This window comes from Cyanistes caeruleus, chromosome 1 (genome assembly GCF_971803275.1).
Source record: "Cyanistes caeruleus chromosome 1, bCyaCae1.hap1.1, whole genome shotgun sequence".
NCBI lineage: Eukaryota > Metazoa > Chordata > Aves > Passeriformes > Paridae > Cyanistes > Cyanistes caeruleus.
This window is the reverse complement of record NC_141701.1, coordinates 56,463,650-56,485,280: the sequence shown is the minus strand read 5'-3', so window position 1 is coordinate 56,485,280 and position 21,631 is coordinate 56,463,650. Positions and strand designations below refer to the sequence as shown.

Genomic DNA, 21,631 nt, shown 5'->3' with positions numbered 1-21,631 from the left:
AGACTTTTAGAGTGTTTCACAAAGACAGAAATAATAAAGCCACTGTGTGTAGACCAGAATTAAAACAATTTCAGTGACTTCAAAAGGGTCAGAGAGATAGCCAGGAAACATAGTATTTTCTGAGTTTCTACTTTAGTTTCTCTGCTTCTTCAGTTTCTCATTTAGTGCTTCATTTTTAACGTGGAGCATGATGTGCTGTTAAGCATTTGCATTGTTCCTGGAAAGCAAAGGTTTGAACATTGTTGCAACTAATTTGGGGAAATGTTACAGAAATTTCATCTAGCTCAGATTTTTACATTCTTGTGTTCTAATCACTAAACTGTTACTATGCAGAGTTAAAAAACAACCCATCCTTAATACTGATGGATGGATGTCATGTCAACCCCAACCCCACACAGCTGCTCGCTTACACCCCCCAGTGGGACTGGGGAGGGAATCGGATTTGTAAAAAGTAGAAGACTCATGGGTTGAGACAAAGGCAGCTTCATAGGAAAAGCAAAAGCTGCATGCACGAGCAAAGCAAAACAAGGGATTAATTCACCACTTCCCATGGGCAAGTGTCCAGCCATCTCCATGAGAGCACAGCACCCTCACACGTAGTGGTGGCTTGAGAAGACAAATGCCATCACTCCCAATGTCTCCCCGTTCCTCTTTGTTTTACCCCCTTTATAGATTCAGCATGCTGTTGGAACTAGATGAGCTTTAAGGTCTCTTGCAACCTAGGCCTTTTTGTGATTCTATGATACGGAATATTCCTCTGATCAGTTGGGGTTACCAGTCCTGGCTGTGTCTCTTCCCAGCCTCCCAGGTACTCCTAGATCCCTTTTCAGGATAGCAGAAAAGCCTTTGGTTCTGTGTAGGCCCTGCTTAGCAGTAACAAAAATATCTGAACTTTGTGTTCAGCACAAATCCAACACATCCCCATGCCAGCTACTGGGAAGAAAATGAACTAACTCTTCCTCAGCACAATGGTCTAAATGAATAAAGGCAAAATGTTACTTAAGAATTTAAGTTCTTTTCCTTCTTCCCCCTGCTGCTCTCTCTTCCCCACTCCCATCCAAAGACCTTGAGACTCTTCAACTAACTTTGTCAGTTATTTGTCTTAATATAGCATCCACCTGCTGCTCAGAAAATGATTGGAATTGGTGCAGTGGAATTCTTCTCTCAGCTTCGCTCTGACGTGGATCCAAACTTGCAGGCCATAATTGATGGGATTGTGGATGGACTGTTCTTTCTTCCTTCTGAACTCCCTTCTAGTTCTTCAGTATGTTATCAAGCTCAGTCTCAGCCTTCAGTAGATCAATCAGGTAAAATTACATGTTTTAAACTGTAATTTATTTTATACTAAAATAAAGCAAATGAAAAGACTATGAGAAGCTGATGTTTTTATGCATAGTAGACAAATTATTCCTGAGAAATCAGTGAAGTGTGTGCTAATCAGATTTTGCCAGAGACAGTGTGACCTCAGCTAAATCAGCTGGTGGCATTCCTGCAATGGAATTCCCTATCAATTTCCTCGATGTATAGTATCTGTTTTCCGTAATGTACGAAGAGCATGACATAACTTGCAAGGACAGCTTTATGACAGCAAGTGTGTAGCAACTTCCAATAAATCTGTAATTTAGCCAGTATGCTTTGCTGCTGTGCTTTGTATAGTAGGCTTTAGTTTGGAAACCAATTCAAATCCTATGAGAAAAATATGAAAAAGAAAAAAAAACAGTAGTTGATCCTAATAGAATGATTTTTGAAACTATAGTAGTTGTATGCACTGTCTACTTAGTATTGGATAAGTATTTGTCATAGAAAAATACATAAACTTTCTTAAAAACATCACATTATGTGTGGAGTGCTATTGCTTGCATCTGTTACCTAGCTCATTATGTCTGTTGCACTGATTTACATTTCCTCCTAGATGCAATCTAACCCATTTGGTTCTCCTCTTCTGCCTTAAAAAAATTTAGAACAGAATTTGGAGGAGAAAATTACGTATTGTATTACATTACCTCCTGCTCATTGTGGGAAAGACATTGCAGTTACACAGTACATGTAGCAGTAATGACCACAGCTCTGTCATTCATACTGTGTAGTCACAGAGATAAAACTAATTTTTTGGTGGTTTCTGCCACCTTTCTAATGCTTGGAGATTTAGTTCACATATTTAGAAATATGTGCCTGATGGTTAATTTTTAATTTCTTTTTTCCTTCCTATGCCCATATATGGGCATATTTTTACCTAATGTTTCTACTGTACGGAGAAGAATAACCTTCTGTATGTTCATTCTTATTATTTTTAAATAATATTCAGAAAAATTATATTTTTCTGAAACTACTCAGTTGAGGTTATTTATACTGTAAATTGTATGCAAGTGTGGATGGAATAATCCTAATGCTTCCTAACAGGAGTGTTTGTATTTTTCATTCTGCTACTGGAAAAAATTGTAAACTAATAACCTGGATTATCTGGTTTGATCCTTTGGATCAAGTATTATGGTCTGGAGAGGTTGCTTTTAGTGTTAACATTTCTTGTGTATATTTTTATACAGTTTGCATATGAATGACATCTAGCAACATACATATATACAAGAGGGGAACTTTTCAGGTGACCTAAGAAGACAGCAGTTTGGTAGAAAAAGGTTTTAAGTAATTAATTTGAAAAGTTAATTTTATTACTACACATGTAGATTAAAGGAAAACCATTTATTTGGCTGCCAGTCCTCCATCAGGCAATACATTTTGTGTAGCTGGTTTTGCTATTGTTTGTATGGTATGCAAGTTAGTGTAAAAAAAATGGAGAAAAATGCACCCTTTACAGTTGCAGAATATGACTATAAAAAATAAACATTGACACACTCCTTTTTACTTCATTTTTCTGATCATCTGAGACTGTTTTAACCTATTAAGGAAACTGATTTAAAACTCAAGGGCAAGAGGGAAGAAGTTAAAGAAAAGCACAAAAATAAATTGAGCTTTGCTTTTCTGTGCATGTGCATTTTTTTAACTTACCCCTTTTTTTTATTTTAGTTCTGCCTCAGGAGGAATTATTCACTGGATATTTTTGTCAAAGCAGAAGTCATCTGCCGCAGTTAGAAATATCTCCCAAAAGAACAGTTGGTATGTGTAGTTATAAAAGAATATGTTAATTACAGAAAGAGCTTAGAGTTGTAATTTAGTTGGAATTCCATTACAAATGTGGATAGCAAAATTGGCTCTTCTTTTTCCTTTTGTTATTCTGTGAAAGCTAACACCACAGAAGCCACAATTATAATGCTTATAAAAATGACAGTCATCTTAATAGATATGTCTCTTTTCTAGTAAATAGTGTAACTCTTTGGAATCTCTAAAGTACATTAGAAAGTGCTGCAATTTAAAAAATTATTTAAATTGCCAGTATTTTCCAGATGATCTGTTTTTCATAAACAGAAGTGGCTTAAAGGATTAAGTACCTTTTTTTTCAACAAAACTTAGTTTGAAGTATCTTTCTACTTTTTAGACAATTGGTTTAGGTGCTAGGGGAATCTTTGCTTTGTATTTAAATGAAAACCAGTGTTATGCTTTGTTTTGTTTTTTGTTTTTTCTTGTCAAATTATACAAAGTGTTTCACTGACAAGCACAGATCTATAATATTTTGGCAAGTCTTTGCCTGTAGCAGTTCACAGGAAAGTGTCTTATTTAAAATACAGTATGAATCTGAGATCTAGATTTTAAAATACGACTTTGCAGTTACTGTAGGTAGATCACCACTTGCATTTTTAGTAATCAACTGTTCTAGGAATTGCACAATAATTTTTACGAACTTTTAAGTTAAAAATAGCTTTAAAGTTGTTTTCATTACAAATTTATTATGTGTCATAATTTTGTAAGAACAATAAGTTTAAGAATAAAACCATGAGGTGAATTTTCCATTTTTAGAGATCATACTAATGGATAAAATATTCTTTAGTAGCAGATAAAAATTAAAATTTGTTTAAAAGCATGATGTGACAGATTGAGTATTCTTCCACTAATGCTGTGTTTGTTATTTCCTAAAGCTTTCTTCAATAAACATATTTCATTTGGATTTGGTATGACCTTAGTGATGATTTGATATTGCTGAAAACTCTCATTAAAAGCATTTGAGTTTTTGCAAGCCTATATTTACTAAAAGATATTTCTGTGTAAGATAATATATTGTTTATATGTTTTTTACTTTGCCTTGGATGTATACAACATAATATTTCTATAAAATGTATTTCAAGACATCCACTCTGTTGTTTTTTTTTTTGCAGTGAAATGCCTGAAATTTTCCACATTTCCTTGGCTAACTCTGACTTCAACAGATAGACATGTTCTTTCATCAAATGAGAGGTGCAGTAATAGAAACATTACAATTTCCTTGTAGTTTTTCTTTTCTATGAATAGCAGCTGTAAATTTCTGTCCTTCTGTATCATGAGGTTGTTCATGTAAATAACCCAATGAGCTAATTTTTGATAAATGGTTGTAAAAACTGGGCTGAAGCTGGGCAGTGCCACTCTCCATTTTTTGTGTTTAAATCAGGGAATATTTGGGTCTTTCATTCATGACACTTCAGCCTGTGTTTTAAATTTCTTAAGTGGATCAAAGATTTTTTTCAGTTAATAATAGAATAAGCTGGAAAAAAATCATTATTTACTTTAACCCCATGACCAGCTGGTAGGAAAATCCCTACTTTCAGTGGCAGCTTAACTAAGTTTAGGCCACTAAGTTTAGGTACAGAGCCCTATCCAGGCATTGAGTCATTCAAACTGTCTTCCTGCAGTGACGTTTTGTTGTTTTTTTAAATTTAGAAAAAGTGTTTGAAGTGCCCCAAGGGAGAATTCTGTAGTTGGGATTCCTTATGAATTGTCACAGAGCTCTGATAGATTTCTAGCATAGTTTGTTTTTGGTTTTTTTTGTGTTTGTTTTTTTTTTCCTTTTTAAAGATTTCTGAAGCTGGGGAACCTGTTTAATATTTAATTTCCTTTATGTCAGAGTATAGAAAAGGAACACAGATTTGTAACACTGGACATATTTGATTTTTGATTTGATATGACAATAGAATTACAGAGATATTTTTTCTTTAGATTCTTCAGTGTTGTGATTATAACTTTCTTGTTAAGACTTGCTCAGGCTAATAATTACTGATTGGTTTTCTTTTCATTTTAATACATATTTAAATATGAACTTGTAGCTCTTTGGGAAGTAACAACCAAAGTTTAATTTGGAGTACCTGTGAGCTTCTTCAGGATGTGATTATGCAAGATTTTCCTGCAGAGATCTTCCTTCAAAGACCAAAGATTGTACAGGTAAGAATTCACTTAAAGTTTAAAGATTATAGTAGTATAAGCTTTGCTATTGGATGAATTGATGCAAATGGTTCAATTTGTTTTTAAATTAAGTAGTTAAACAGCAGTACCTTTATGCTAACTCCAGGTGCATAGGGAAGGGGACATTGGCTGTACATTGTTTTTTGCTTGTAACAATGTACGTTGCTACTCAATAATGAAGTTCTTTCTGAAGTACTTTGTTTCTTTTGGATAAGATAAATTTGTGTAGTTGTTGTCTGCACACCCTCTAATGGGCTCCCATAATGAAAGTAGTGACTATGGGAAATACAGTGTGAAACTTATCTTCTTCCTTAGGCATGATAGTATTGCATTTAGTCATAAAAGAGTAGTTTAGCCTATTTATTCTTTGCTGTGATTTTGAAAAACACTTGGAAACATTTTTGAACTATATTTAGTGCAAGATTTGCTGGCATGGTTGTTCATGAAGGTGATTAATGTTCAGGTCTCATTGTTGGTGGTTTTGTCTTTGAAGAGCCTTTTGTCTCTTCTAAACCTGGCTTTTGGAGGAGATGGAAGACACCAGTTGGCTTTGCAGGCTGTGTCGTGCTTGCAACAGCTCTGTATCTTCTTGAGAAGTAGACTTAACTTCCACAGAGATCCAAGTTTTTCTTCCTCAGAGCATGGTAGGTATTTTTAAGTATTTGAGATACTGTTTTTTTTTACTACACATAAAATTGTCTAAAATGATGGAAAAAACCCAAAACCTGAACGTTATAGAAAATGTAATCTTGTGAAACTGTTTTGCTAAAGGGATGGTGTTCAGTACTATAAATGTTAATTAAAAACTTTGAGTACTTGCATCATTTTAATTTACTAATTCAGTTTTACTTTTCTGTGATTTCCCATTCATCAACTTCTCCCAATATCCAATTGTTTCTATGTCAGTAGGGAAGGGATTTTTAACTAAAACTAAATATGTAAAATAAAAGTGGGCAAAGTTTCAGAAAAGCTTTCAAGCTATTAGTACTTAACAATGTAGTTATTAATTTCATGGGATATGTGAACTTTTTTTTTTATGCTGATGGCTAAAAATAGTTCTATCATTGTTTTGAAGTCATGAGGGCTGCCTCACAATGTTCTTAATACTTAAATGTTGTGGCTTTAATGGTGTAGATTACTTATGATGGTTTCTTGTTTCCATCTTGTCACCTGAATTGAATCAAAACTTTGTTTCTGTAAATTTGTAGTCTGGTTCTCTTCATAAGATGGCCACTGTATTTGGTGTCTTAATAAATGGTACTGGCTGCTAATTCAGTTATAATATCAACAAGTCCAATAGCCTTACCCAGACACTGTTTCTATTTTTACAACTCTAGATTTGTAGTTCTGTTGGAATCCTCAGTGGTTTTTGCCTTGGAATTTGGTTTCCAAACTCTGCTACTTGCCAGTGATCAGTAGTTCTAGGTCATCAGTATTTACATGTTTTTTTTGCCATATCCTACCTTAGTTACTTTTGCTGTTTACTACGTAGTATCTTTCAGAATAATGGCTACTTCTAAGGGAAAATATATTCTTTGTGTTGCATAAAGGCACAGCTTCCCAGAATTCATCTATATCTTACTGTCAAGAAGCAAGAGGTGCTCCTCGTTCTCAGAATCCATCACCCGGAGGTAGTAGTCCTCGGCCCTCTGTAATTGGACGGACAGTTCAACGTCCTAGAGGAGATGGTCAAGATTGGGATGCAGTATCTTCTAGGTGAATGAAACAGAAAATAACTTACACTTCAGTCAAAAACATTTTAATATAGGATTATATTATCAACTCCTTGTCAGTGTGTGGATTGATGCAATGTCTTTGGTTACTTGTGAAGGTTCAAACCATGTTTATGAATTAAACCATTCTTAAAGTGGTGTTCAGAATACTTAAAATCATTGCTACATTTTGTAACCAACTATCATTTTAAACAAAGTCTCTTCCTATTAATTGTTATTGCCTATGTGCATATATTTGTATGATGCAGAAAAGCATTTATTCAGTCTATTTCTGGAAAGTCAGGGATTTTTCTTTTTTTCAGCAGATGACCTCATAAGTTCTTTTAAGTGGAATGGCCACCCTGTAGGTAACAGTATATAGTATTGTCAAAAATGCTATGCTGCATAAAGATTTCTATTGAAGTCTTTAAAATTTGTTGTTAAATGTGACAACAAATTTGAGTTCTATGACATGTAAATATTTGAATCTTTTATGAAATTATTAATTGTCTGTATACCCTCAAAATGTAGAGGTTTTTGTGTGTGGTTTTGTTGCTCGTCTTGACACAACTTAAAGCTTCTGTTCAAGTACAAATGTCTTCTAGTATGTGAGATTTTAAAAGTCCTTGTAAATCTCTACTGTGTGCTTGGTAGTTGCTCTTTTGAGTCTCTGTGATGTGTGGGCTTAGTGATTGAGTACCTCCTAGGTATTCAAATAGATTGTAATGAGAATAGCTCAATTGTAAATACATCTTGCCAGTCATATTAAAAACTTATTTAAGTGTAATATATTAATTTTTAGCATGTAACTAATATGGCACTATCAAAGAATTCCAGGCTTTATGTGTTCTGGGCCCTGGCCATTTTCCAGAGCTGAACAGTTAACAGTTTAATAGCAGCTGGTGTATATTGTGCAAGAGAATGATGACCTGGCTGTCAGTCTAGAAATGAAAGCTGCATAAGAGTAAGTACCAGTTCAGGCAGTGATGAGACTTCTAGAAACCAGGGAGTGCTAATAGGGTCAGTTTATGAGCTGTTCATGACTGTACACCTTTATCTTCTTGCATCCTGTGTGCTGCAGTACACCTGCTCACTGTCCATGAATCTCATTTCTTACAAAAATATAATTTAGCTCAGAGGTAGCATAAAGAACAACGTAGTGTTGAATAGAAGGTGTGATAGAGGGAAATGACAGTTGTGTTGCTCTGACATTTCTGATTTTGATAAGGAAGAGCTGCTTTTAGTGAATCTTGTCTTTTTCTACATAAATTTAATGTAAATTTGTTTATTGCTATTCTATATGTAACTCTTCTTTTCCTTCTTCTTTAATCTTGAGATTCTTCAATCTATCTGTTTGTCTGTTTCAATTTCTGCCTGGAAACTTAACCTTTCCTCTTCTGAATTGTTTTTATGATTGATACCTCTCCTTCCTTTTCCCCTGGTAAGTATAGAAAAACCCCAACTACTTATTGGTGAACTCTTCTATGTAACACATAATGTAACACAGTCGTGCCACAATTCAGTTTCTTCGTCTAATTTAATAATAAAAAAGGGAACCAATCAAAACCCAGTTATAAGTCATACAGGTTTTTAAAGCAAATCAAGATTGCTAAACATTGTTTGGGATAAGAAAACAAAAATTATGTTCTGATTTTTATTTATTATAATGCTGACAGTAGAATTAGATTATTATCAAAACCAGTTGAAAACTAATACAATTATGAAATATATATTGCTCATAATTTATGAACCATATCTACTATTTTTAATGATGTATTCATATATCATAGATAAAATATTTAATAATTAAAGATACAACTATAATTTAATAACATTCTATATACTTTGTAATATATTTTTATATATTATATATATAAATATATATGTAATATATATATAACCTATATATTATATATAGGTTACATTTAAAGCTTTCTTGGACAAGGGAATAGCTCCTGTTTTATAGTGGACGAGGTAGTCCTAAGGAGTAAACATAGCTCATGCTTCTTAATTTTCTTCTAAGGATTTTTGTGGCTAGCTATATATAATGGTTTTAATACAGTAAGTATAATGCAGGCTGAAATTTGATTTAGTAAGTGGTCTTGCTTCAAGCAACTGATAAATTTTTTTCATAAAAAAAAAAAAGAATTTCCAGTCAACTGATATTCCTCATACAGTATTGTATTCATTGCATGTGCAATGTTTCTTACAGTACACAGTGCTAAGTGATTTAGATGATGAGTGCTGAGATATCAGGCTACTTGTGATGTACCTACTCTGACATTTAAAAAAAACCAACCAAACAAAATCCCCCTCTTCCTGCAACACTGGTAGATAGCAGAGAAAGATTGGGATGGGAGGAGGGATATGTTTAAGAAAGGAGTCCTGAAAATACTTGATGCTATTTTTAACATCTGTACATATGTGTTTTCTCTTTGCAGGAGTTAACTATGTTGCTTTATTAAAAATTTTTGTTTGCTTTTTGTTTTAAGTGGAAACAGTACTCAAGCAAATGCACACTCCAGAATCTCTCTGCATTCCCCATTTGACGCAGGACATATTGACCTACCAGATACTGAAAATGAGGACACTTTGGAATTACAGATGAAGCAGCTTAGCCTTCCTCAATTCTGTGTTTCCATCTTGGAAAATGCAATACCTCTACTAAGAACAGGTGAGAAAGTTTTGAGTTAAATACTTAACTTATATATCTTTCCCATCCTTAATACAAGATACTCTCAAGAAGTTGGTCAATGAGGTGAGTACCTCAAATAAATAAGGCACAGATGATTACTGATGTATTGTGGCTAGTTGGAACAGATCTTTTCTAGGCAATTTGTTCAGGTTACAAAACTTGAATCTTCTGATTGTTTTCCAGAATTGCTATAGAAATTTTAAGTGCTTTTTACTGACAGTGGCAGGAAGTGAGTGCATGGTAGAAAAATGGTGTGGCAGGATAAAATGTCGTTCAGGAAGATGAAAAAATAACCACTCTTAACCAAAGATGTTCTCTAAAGGATCTGTTTAAACATAGAGTTTTCCTCCTGTTCAAGAAATAATAAATGAAAATTCTTGTGAAAGGCTTCTTTTTGTTCTGACAAATGCAGTTAGAAATGGTTTAAGGAACATAAGTATGATAGTCTAATTGCAAATTTTAATTTACAGAGGTTCTAAATTGAAAAGCCCTTTTGGAGGATAGCCTTTTTGCTCTTAGGCTGTCTAAAATGGTATTTAGCTGTAAAATGTAATGCAATTCAAAACAGGTATTGGTAATTGTCAGAGCTTCAAATACAGGAGCTGGAAATGTGCATCTATCTATGACTAGGATACTAGAAGTTAGAGGCTTCAACTCATAAAAATTCTATGAAATGTGTATGAAAAGTATTCAAATTTTTTTTTGTTATAAACCAACTAAAATGAATTAAAGTGTTTTTTTTTTTCTTTTTCAGAATAGTGGTATTTAAATATTAATTAGTCACAAGTATGTTCATGACTTCTAGCATCTTTTATTTATAATGTAAAATTGCAGAAAGTGTATTTTCTATCTTTTCCATTTCTGGTGCCTGTCACTTCAAATCTGCAGAGTTAAAAGACAGTTTTTCCTGTGTTTCAGGGTTCTTTCTTTCAGGTGGACCTGTCTGTGACTCTTCCCCTTAGGTTTTTTATGCTTTTTAAACTCTCCTTGGTGATATTTCTTCATTCTTCCACTGTGGTGTGATGAGACACAGATTGTAAGGAAACTAATATTTTTATCCTGTTCCTGTTGATCTGAAAGCCTGTGATCTGAAGGCACACTGTGAGACAGTGTGATACTGTGAGACAGTAACACACAGTTTCTCATGTGGTTATATTTTGGGTTGTTACCTTTAGTAAAATCAACAGGCATTTTTATGAACATTATTATCAACATATAGGGTATAGAGTAGGTTTTATTCTAGATGGTTAAATTACTGGGTAAAGGAAAAAACAGTAAGCTTATTGTAAAATTTTCTGCCTCTTATTTTGAAATATGATCTGTATTTTAGTTAAGCTTAAATTCTGTTTCTAGTGGAAATGTTAATTGTAACTTTTCCTCCTTTGTGCTTACTTGCCTTGTGAACAAAGTCATGGAAGAAATCATTAGTGCTGTGGGCCTGTTTTGGTTTTGTGAGGGTTGTTTTGGGTTTTGTTTTCTTTTGTAAAATTGGAGAAATTTCTTTAGTTAAATTGATCTAAAATCAATGGAAAACTGTACTTCTGTGAGGCAGGTAAAAACAAGGTTTCAGAAAGGCCTTGTGACAGATTCTCTGTCATTTCTCACCCAAAGCAGATCACTGAAGCTGCAAGTTGCAGAAGCTATGGTCATTATCACTACATATCTAGTGACATACAGAGATAAAAAAATTTTCCTCAAGCATATCAACAAGGCTTCTGCAATGTGTAAAATTCACAAGAGATAGAGAAATCCACAAAGCACTTAACGTTTAATTACAATGAACAAGTGGATCTTTATCTTTTTTAAACAGATTTTGTTTTGAGGATTTTGAAGGATGCAGAATTTTTCTTAGTTAAAAGATACATTGAAAATTCAATGGTATTGTGTGAAATCCATCTATGATTTTAAATAGAAACATACCATCAACAAGTAACTAAGCCAACTGTTGCACTAAATTGAATATTTAAGGGAAACTGTCACCGTATGGTTCCTTAGGATGTCAGACAGTTTTGGCATTCTCACTTGTGTGAGGCTGAAAATATTTGGTCTGGCTCCAGATATTCTGCCTTGTTCTTCATGAAACCTAACTCCTGTGTTTTCTCATTATCTGGAGACGTTAGGAGGAGGTTTATATTTGTAGTAAATGTAGGCTGTAGATTTCTAAGCTCAGACCAGGTTTCTTTGTGGCCACATATTCAAGCTTAAAATTGTACAAAGGATAAAAGTGAATAATAGACTGGATTAGCTTTGTTATTAAGGGACACTCTGAAGAAGAAATGAAAATTAACAAATAACAGCCTAAAAGCAAAGTGAAAACTCTTATGGAGAACTGTGCAAGTAGCTCAAGGGTATTCATCTCTTTGTCTTTTAAAAGATGTCAAACATAATAATACGTGAAGAAAGGCACTCCTATATCAAAAATGCAGATTAGTGGGAATAGGTAATATGTACAGAAGATTTGTAACACAGCTGTCTAGACAGGAGAAATTAGTGATTTTATTATGAACTTTAAAAAGGTTCAGTAATCAGATTTACAGTTGTAGTAAAGTTCACAGTTATTTTCTTAAATAATTTTTCTGTAGTTTTAAGGAAATTCATATTTTTTTTTCTAAGTCTACAATTGTTTTAATCTGTTGTGACTTTGACTGGTTGTTGTCTCCTCTGATTCAGAGCTATTAGTGGTTAAGGACAGTTAGCCTTAGTTTTGTAGAAGTATATAGGAAAATAACAGCATTTCATATGAGGAATAGTCTCTTGTTTATAGTGGTGTCTTCTGAATATCAAAATATAAAATTTTGTCTCTATTTGAATTTATCCTCTCATTTGTGTTTGTAGGCAGTAGGAGAGTAACAATGGAAGTTCTTAAGTTGCTTGTTGAAGACATGTCCCTTATTGGTGATGCTATTTCTGAAAATGTTTGGGAAGATGACAGTCTTTTTGCATTGGAATTGGTAAGGTTCTTCAGGTTTTGATCAGATATTTGTCTCCTTTTAAACGCTTCGGACATTTTCTGCAGTGATTGATTTATCTAAGCTTTTGCTGAGCTGTTCTTTTGAAAATTTTAAGTTGTTTATTATTAGTTTTGTTGATGGCACCTTTTAAAATGTAAGTTATTTTACGAGACAATACTTGAAGTTTCACCTTAAGAAAATAAGCAGCAATTGAGAGAAACACATGTAGGGAGGGGAATTTTAGGGAAACAAACTGACTATAAATGCTGGACACCAATTTGATGTCCATAACAACTTACCCTTTCTTTACTCCTTATAAACAATCTATCTTAAAGTAGGGAGATAACTGTTCAAATCCAGGACTGGAATTCTAAGATACGTACATGCTATCCATTTCCTACCCTGCACAAATTTCTTAACAATGTTGCTTAGCTGGGAAAGAAAGGAGAGGCCTTTCTGGACCAGCAGAGATTTAAAGCATTAAGGTGCTGTTGACCAAATAATTTAAATTGCTGAGCACAATTGAGAGTTGTTATATACATGAATTATAAAATTAGTGAATAACAGATAAAATGATTGACTTGCTTTTTTGAAGACAAGTGAAAGCTGAAGCATAAGCTGGCATGTAATAAACATACCGGAGGTGCAGACTGAAACTTGTCTAAGGATTTGAATTAAGTGTAGTCTTAAATGCACCTGGCTTGAGTTAGAATTCGTGAAAATACTACTGAATATGAAACAATAACAGCTGCAATATTAATTAATTAAAATATTGCTTTAGGCTTTCCTATTCCTTATTTTATAAATGTTTATATTTATAGGATCTATTAATGAATGAGAACTTTTTCTTTGAATTTAGTCTACCAATCTGTGGAAATCTGTTTTAATTGATCAACATCACATCAGTGCTGAACATTTAAACTCAGAAGCTTAATATCTCTTTGTCTACTTGTTTTATGATCTGAGTCAGCATATTTCGTTGTTAAAATGAATGAATTTCATTGTTAAAACGTTTAAATACGTCTGTTAAGCTACAGTAGAATATAAAATATGTGTACCATACTGATTATTATTAATAGGCTACTAACAAACAAACCTTTGCAAATAAGCTGGGTAATGGTATACAGTAATATTTTTTTTATTTTTAAATAGGGAGAGGAAGAAAAAAGTTTTGTGGTTTCCTTTGAGAATCAATAGGGATAAAAAACTCTTTGATGTTTTCAAATTTACTGTGAATTGGTTTGGGAAGGCTTTTTTAAATTACTTTTTTAATTTAAGGTAAAGCTTTATTAGCAGGTTCAAACCAGGTCTTAATATTTCCTTATTAAGACTGAACTTCAAAATAGATAAAATTTCAGAAGTTCAAAAGTGTAGTGAGCTGAAAGTAAGGTTGTGGGGGAAGAGACAAAAGTGGGAGAGGGAAGGGGAGGGAGCAACCAGGAATGGGTAATTATTGAGCAAAGTAGTCAGAACTAATAGTGAAAACAGACTGAGATCTAGGACTAATGCATAGGTGACAAATGCAATGCTATGTATTTTGTACCATTTATGCAATTTTAATTTATGTGGCATAACTGTGCTAATGATACTGCAGGTGCTGTGTAAACACTGTAAATATGTAGTGATGTTTCATTTTTTTCTAATTATTGTATTTCTGATTTTGTTTTCAGAAAGACAAATTGCTTCTAGTCTTGGGTTTGCTTGGAGAAACTATATTATATCACAAAAGCAATATAAGTGCAGAACAGCCCAAGGTGATGCTGGTGCATCACAGAATGGCATTTATTAGCATTTCACTCTTCACTGTTAGATTGCTCCAAATACTTCTCCCTGTGGAAAAGGTATGTCATCACTAACTATAAGGGGTTTTCTCTTGGTTTTGCATTTTAAGAGGGCAGTAAGAGATACCTTCTTCAGGGATTAATGCTGAGAAAATAGCCCCTTGGACGGAGAAATTAATCTGATTTGTATTGGGTACTGTATGCTGTATACAGATGGCAACTTTGTCCATTCTTCAGTTACCAGTGTATTCTGCAGATTACAAATCTTAAAAAAAAAGGATACAGTTTTTAAATAGATTTTTGAAATGCAGTGTTCTTTTTTTCTGATATATGGTTTGCAAAACTCTGCTGCCCCCTGCTCGTTAATAATACACATGCAAGTAAGAGTAGAGCTATGCAACATGTAAAATCATCACTTAATCTGATGGAATGTAGTAAGCAATTATGTTTCATAAATTGGAGTGATTTTAATTGTTCTTTGCTTCCAGTGCTCTTTAAAAGAAATTCTGTAGTTGTTCTTGGGATTGGTATTTTTTTTGTTTGTTTGTTTTTTTAGGGTAGAGGTTGTTTTTTTTATTATTTCAGTTGGAAAGGTCTGATGAATTTTTTGTATGATAGAAAGTATTAGATCTTTAAACCTGAATGGGTTTTAATTTTTTGAACCAATTTTAAGTGGGATGTAGCTTTCCTTAGACATTAGTCAGTCGTAGTAGATTTTCAGTTTTTGTCACAAATGTTAAGTCTTGTTCGTGAAAATAAGTGTAGACATACTAATCAAATGACTTTTCATAATTTTTGTCTTTAGTGGTCTTTTCTACATAATGCCAAGTTTCCATTCCATGTATAACAGTTGGAACAGTTCACCTGTTTGAGGTCAAAATTTAAGTTGAAAGAATGTGCACTTGCAATTAAAAATAAAAGAAAAACTCAAAACAACAAGAAAAATATCCAGTCCTTAGTTTGCAATATGACCACGTGGAATTGTAGACAGCTTTTTTAAATACAGAAATAATTATGGTTTGTGTATTCTCTGCCATCTCGTGGTCAGACAGTGAATTGACTCCGGCTAGCAGTGTTTGTGCCGTGCCAGGATCATACGCAACTTTTGTGTCTGGTTGCAGGTCTGATGTTAGGAGTGACATCTAATTAACTATCACTGTTAATGAAAAAGAAACCCAAAACTTCTTCATGTAGAACTCATTTAATGAAATGTGTTTCTCTTTCAAGTAGCAGCAACAGTGGTTGAATTTGTTGAATGACTGCAAATGCTATTGATGGTTTTTACTGTATTTTCAGGCTGTTATTCTGATAGTTGGTTTTTTTTTTTCAAAGGCAAGTAAAGTTACACCAAAGAGTTTGCTGAATGCTTTGTTCCTTCTCTCGCTGGATATGTCCTTCTCCTTGGAATACCCAAACATGCATGAATCTGTTGCAGCCTATCTGGAGCAGATGAGTACTGAGAACTACAGTATTTATAAGCAAGTTTCAGAAGCTGCGTATTCGATTGAATGCACTTGTAGCTTTATGGCTGAAGTTCATAAGGAGGTGTGAAACTTTGTCATATAAAATATTTCCTGTAGGCAAATTTCTTTCCTCACTTTGTTTTCTCTCTGGTAAAAATTAAAGTCTAGCATAGAAGAAGAAGATCCTCAAGTATGAGTATTTTGTATGATCCAAAGTGTAATTACTTTATATGTTTTTGTTAATACTAGTCATGATGTTGGTAAAAAAACTTAAGTAAAAGCAAAGAAATAAACAATTGAAAATTGGAAGGAGGCACAGCACCTTTTATGGTCAAAGAAAGAAGAAGCAGCAAATACTCTGCTTATTCATACAAGCATATACAATGTATATAAAGATATGTCTTTATATATAATATTTATACATTTGTATAATACACTATTTATTTTATATCTATTAAAATATATAGTGTAGGTGTATGTGTGTTGTCCAGGAGCTAAATATGTTGTTCAGAAAATTTTAAATCCCAAGTACTTTAGCAATTGCAGCTTTGATAAACAACTACTAGACAGGCTGAGATTTGTGTTTCACTTTGTTATGAAGATAACCGCTTTATTAGTTAAGAGATTCTAGCACAGTACTGAAATGTTCTTCTCCATTATGCTAATGGATAAGCAATTTTGCACAATATTGGTTCTATTGATACTAAAATAAATTAATAACATACAGAATATAAATATAGTGCTGTCTTAAATCAGAGTTGATCTAGCCTTTGTCTAGGCAGGTTCTGAAGTTAATACAAGCAATACTTTGCTCATAAAATGTTCTTTACAATTAAGTTAACTCCATCAAATTTAAATGGTTCATGTTTAATGTATTTGGTAACCAAATATGATGAAGACACATGTACTTAAATTTAAAAAGAAAAATCTAACTTGCTCTTTAATAGTGATATGTTAAAAGTTTAATAGTTAAATCTTTTATTATACTCCTTTCACGTAAAATGCATATTGATAAAAACATAGTAATTTGAATAGTGTTATAGTGTTCATGCTGTGAAATGTTAGACATACATTATTCCTGCTGAGTTTAATGGAAGTTTATTTAAACTCAGCATCTGAAGGGCTTTCAGCTCCCCCGAACAGGTTCTAAATTATTTTTTTTTTGTTGAAATGTATTGAATTAGTTAATTATAAATTTCTCTGTAAAATACTGAACAAAATACTGCTTAGTATTCAATATGATAAATTTGGAAAGATTATGCAGTAATACTGGATACTTTTAATTTTACTAATTTTGTTAGTTTCATTGTTTCTCTTCATTTTACTTTACAGGGGGATAAGAATCTTTCTGAATTACTAGAATTGGCAGATCAGGCTTTGAGTAGTCTACCCTTCCACCTACACTTTCCCTTGCTTCAAGAATGCATTTACATATGTTCAAATATGTAAGTACATTACTATTTAAAACTCTGCTTGAGAAAACATAATTTTTTAATTTTTTTTTTTTTGTGGATAAGGTTTCTCAAATAGGAGCTCATGTCTTTATTCCGTGTAGGAACAATTATTGTGTTTTAGCCATTGAACAGTCTCTTCTAACTGATTTGTGCCATTCTGTGATGGATTTCTTAAAAACTAAATTTCAGTTGCTAAAAACTTCACGTTCTAGTCTATTTACAAACTTATATGATTTTGTATGTAAAGTATGTGATTTATAAGGAAATAGTCTTAGACACTTTGACTTGTCTTTCAGACTTCTTGAAAATCCTTTGCCCTGAGCATATTTGTATGACTTACTTTTATTTTACTTTCAGAAATTCTAAAGGACTTACTTCATTGTAGATTATTTATATTACAATATGGCATCTCATTTATTCAACAGCATATTTTTATTGCTTTTATGATTTTTCCATGTCTCTAGTTAGAGAATAAGTTGCCTTATCGTGCCTGGAAAAGTTCTTGAACAAAAAAAAATTAATTTTATACTGACTCAGAACTTGAATTTAGGGTTTTTTTTCAAGGGAGACTGCATTTAAGAGCTGTCCAGTAAGTGATTTTAAATTATGAAATGTCAAAATGTTTTTCAATGTTCTAATGCTTTTAGAATGCCTTTTGTTCTAATGCCTTTTTGGTTACTGTTTCAGGCAATAAGAAATTCAATTTTTAAACTACCATCAGTTCATGATAGTGATATGTTCTTTAATCTCTATAATGATAACATTCTAAAAGCACAAGTGTTTTTTATAATCATATATATGATCAAAGGTGTCTACTGAAGGTAAATAGAATTTTATATTTTCAGATGAACATCAGTGTTTGTCAAGCTCTTAATTTTGATGAGAGAGTTTTGATAAAGTATGATCTTTGATTACCTACATGTTTAAAAGAATATATACAAACACAAAGATTGATACTATGATCTTGGCAAATATGTTGTGATCTCTGAACTTTTTACTGTTTTTCAGAATGTATACTATTGCAGGAAGTATTTTTCAGAGATTGTCCTGAAATTGAACACAAAAATTTTTCTAGGCATCGTTAGGTACTGTAAAATAAATTAATTAACTGTTTTTCATTTTCAGTTGGAAGTCTGCTGAGGCCAACTCATTGCTTCAGGCAGAGGGTCAGAAGCTGCTTCTCCGTCTATTGTCTCATCCTTTGTTGAATATAAAAGCTGAAGCCTATCGCTGCTGTTTGGGAGTGGTTAAGGTTTGAATTAATGCTTGCTTAACACTCTTGGTGTTGCACTCAATAATGCATGCTATATAGTTTTGTCATTAGAAGCATTTGTGTAGCTGTGCAAAACCAGCACAATTTGTAATACAAATTCTTTAAGTGTTACATGCAGAAAATTCAGCCTGGGATTGCCGTTTGCTGTTACATTCTTGGTATTGCATCTACTTGGTTAGGTTAGACTTCAGGTACTGCACTTAAAAATGATATAAAGACCATGTAAATCCTTTTATGTACTCCTTATGTTTGTTGTTTGTTTTCTTTGGGGTTTTTTCCCTGTTTTGGAGCCATATTGTGTGTGTCTTGTTTTTTTTTTGCATAGGTGTTTTGTCACTGCCTTAGTGTTTTGTAATGACAGGCCAAGGGATAAAGGGCATCAGCTTCTTAAAAGTATAGCTGTACTCTTTTCTTTGCTGGGAGTGGTGATAGCATATTTATTGGGTCATTTTAGGTATTCAGTAATACTGGCTCACAAAATAAAAATATTTTTTGTATTTTGATATAATACTTGATTGAAACTTTTATTTTCTAGAATGGACATAATCTGTATCTAGTGTGCTTGTAGCACAATCCTCTAATGTATAAATATGCTGGAGCCAGTCTCTATGAAAAAAAAACCTATCTCCACTGAATGACACCTGTCTCTTTTTGTGAGATTTTTACCAGCCTGTTTTAGGTTTTTCTTATTTTAATGTAATGCCAAACATTGTCTTATTTACTGTAATGCCAAGCAACATATACAGGTTTTCAAATTTATTCTCACAATTATTCAAAATAAAACCAAAATGATCTTCTATTTCTTAGTCCTGTGTAGTAACAGGAGTTCTCAATCACTGGTCCAAGCAGACTGTGTTTCTTCCAGGACTGTCATATTTAGCTTTCAGAACTAGTCTTCCAAAGTGTGTGGAGAAAGTCTTTTACTGCATGACAACATCAGGCTGTCTATAAAACAAGAGATGGTAGTGGAGACTGTCTTGAATATTTAAACTAACCAACTTTATTTTTACTGAAGGACTGTTTAGGTATTCATAATACTGTGAAGCCCGTGCCTTCAATCTGCCAGGGAATACATTTTCTTCTACACCCCAAAGTGTTATATGAAATCTGTACATTTGGCCTTCAGGAAGATAAGAATGAGGTACTGTGTTTACCAGCTGTGTTTGTAAGTTGGTGTGCACGCAGAGTAGGTGTTGATATTCTCCATAGTGGTCTAATGCTTACCTGAAGTTTGACTAAAAATGGTTTCTTGCATACACAAAAGCTATGCAAGTAGTAAGGTTGTAGTAAATGGAAGGATTTTTTTTTTTTTTTACAATGAATTCAGAGACAAGATAACATTATGTGTGTAGGATGGTACTAACTGTAATAAAGAGCAATGAAAAATGAAATAAGCTATGTTTTTTTACTTTTTCCTGTAATATATTCATCCCTAGTAAAAAGCATGTATGAAGAAAATGTATGGTACTTTACATTTATGGGAAACATGAACTTCTAAGTCTCACTTTTTATAAGTGGGGTAACTTTTGAAATGGTTGAGGAACAAAAAGACACTTTAAATCTGCAAATTCTTTCTAAAATTGTATTTCACCGCCACAAACATCTGTTTTTATATATAATTGTCTGAATATTATAGAAGTGCTTTATAACATTGTAGAATAGGACCAAATTTCCATTGGGTTCATTTATATGCATGACTGCTTAACATATGTCCACTATTTCCTAGACTACAGAGATAAGTAGGGAGTTGTGAGAGGAAGATAAAGTTACTTATGTTCTTCATAACAGCTCCTTTATAACTGATCTATAACATCCATACATTCATACAGAACAGTGACTAACAAATTATTTATATATATTTTTGTTTCCCTTATGGAATGAGATTTTTTAAAATTCAATATTATGCACAATTCTATTTAGAAGTTTTCATTTTAAAGACAAGTAAAATATCTTTGAGAATGTGCTATATGTTTATGCTTTGTATGTAATTTATCTTTTGCAAGGAAAGAATTTATTTTGTCTACTCCATTGGATATGTTATTAAAAGGACTCACTGTTTTCTCTATTAGTGGTTGGTCAAGCAAAAGAAATAATTTCAATTGATGCTGAATTTAAAAAATCAGTGCCTATTTACAAATTTGTCATATTTTGTTCTCTACCTAATAATGTATTTTTATTATGCATCTAACAAAATAGATAATGAACATCATATCCAATAATTTTTAAATTTATTTTACTTCTTGCCATATAACTGCTGCTTAAGTTGTTATATAGCATCTATTTAATCTTTTAGGCTTCTGACAATGATAAAAAAAATTGAGAACCTTATATTTCAAGGTTAGGCTTGATATTTGCCATATGATTTTATAAGGATAGTCTTTTTCTAAAGATGGACTGGAGTGATATTATTAAAGGCTGTCCTTGTTGCCTGGGGTGAGAGGATTTTTAGCTCTGGTATAAAATGCAGGGTGTCAGCTGAGGAAGGCAGGTGGTTTTACACTATGTAAGAAAGAGTTAATTCTGATAAGCTGGGATTTTTTCCTATGTTCCCACTGCACTAATAATTTTAGTTTGTAAATACTCTAATATTGTGTGTTGTGTAGATTATGTATTGGATACATTAATGCAGTATAAATGCTGTATCATATAGCTTTTTTGGTTTTGATAGAGAGCTTCAGATGAATTGTGATACAGTTTGAAATATTCGGTAGCTTTCTTAGTTTGACTCTTTGCCTCAGGAAAGTGAAATGTCCACCTAACTGGCTTTAAGTCTCTTGGCTTCCTGTATTTTCAGAAGCATATCATAGACTGGGAATAAAATGCCCCAGAAGGCCAAGGTCAGGAAAGAAACAAATTCTTTTACCTGCAAGATGGAGGGACCAATAAGTATAGCAATTTAAGTAACGATTTATTTCAGAAAAGACAAATCCGAGTTCTATGGAGAATATAATTGAGTTCTGTTTAGCCAGAATTATTTGTG

General features: G+C 32.9%; 1 protein-coding gene across 5 annotated transcripts in view; it reads left to right on the top strand.

Moving 5' to 3' along the window:
* Positions 1–21,631, top strand: part of RTTN (rotatin) — a 78,678-nt gene that overhangs the window by 1,120 nt on the left and 55,927 nt on the right. For 4 of the 5 annotated variants that reach the window (XM_086893859.1, XM_086893870.1, XM_086893876.1 and 1 more), the window contains exons 3-15: positions 1,112–1,307; positions 3,022–3,111; positions 4,266–4,344; positions 5,187–5,301; positions 5,816–5,966; positions 6,873–7,038; positions 9,527–9,708; positions 12,565–12,680; positions 14,351–14,521; positions 15,794–16,006; positions 17,257–17,369; positions 18,504–18,630; positions 19,667–19,792. In XM_086893859.1, the coding sequence (XP_086749985.1) occupies positions 1,112–1,307; positions 3,022–3,111; positions 4,266–4,344; positions 5,187–5,301; positions 5,816–5,966; positions 6,873–7,038; positions 9,527–9,708; positions 12,565–12,680; positions 14,351–14,521; positions 15,794–16,006; positions 17,257–17,369; positions 18,504–18,630; positions 19,667–19,792 (1,845 nt within the window). Of the gene's footprint in view, positions 1–1,111; positions 1,308–3,021; positions 3,112–4,265; positions 4,345–5,186; positions 5,302–5,815; positions 5,967–6,872; positions 7,039–8,370; positions 8,476–9,526; positions 9,709–12,564; positions 12,681–14,350; positions 14,522–15,793; positions 16,007–17,256; positions 17,370–18,503; positions 18,631–19,666; positions 19,793–21,631 lie in introns of those variants that run through there. The other variant, XM_086893896.1, reaches the window with a different exon arrangement.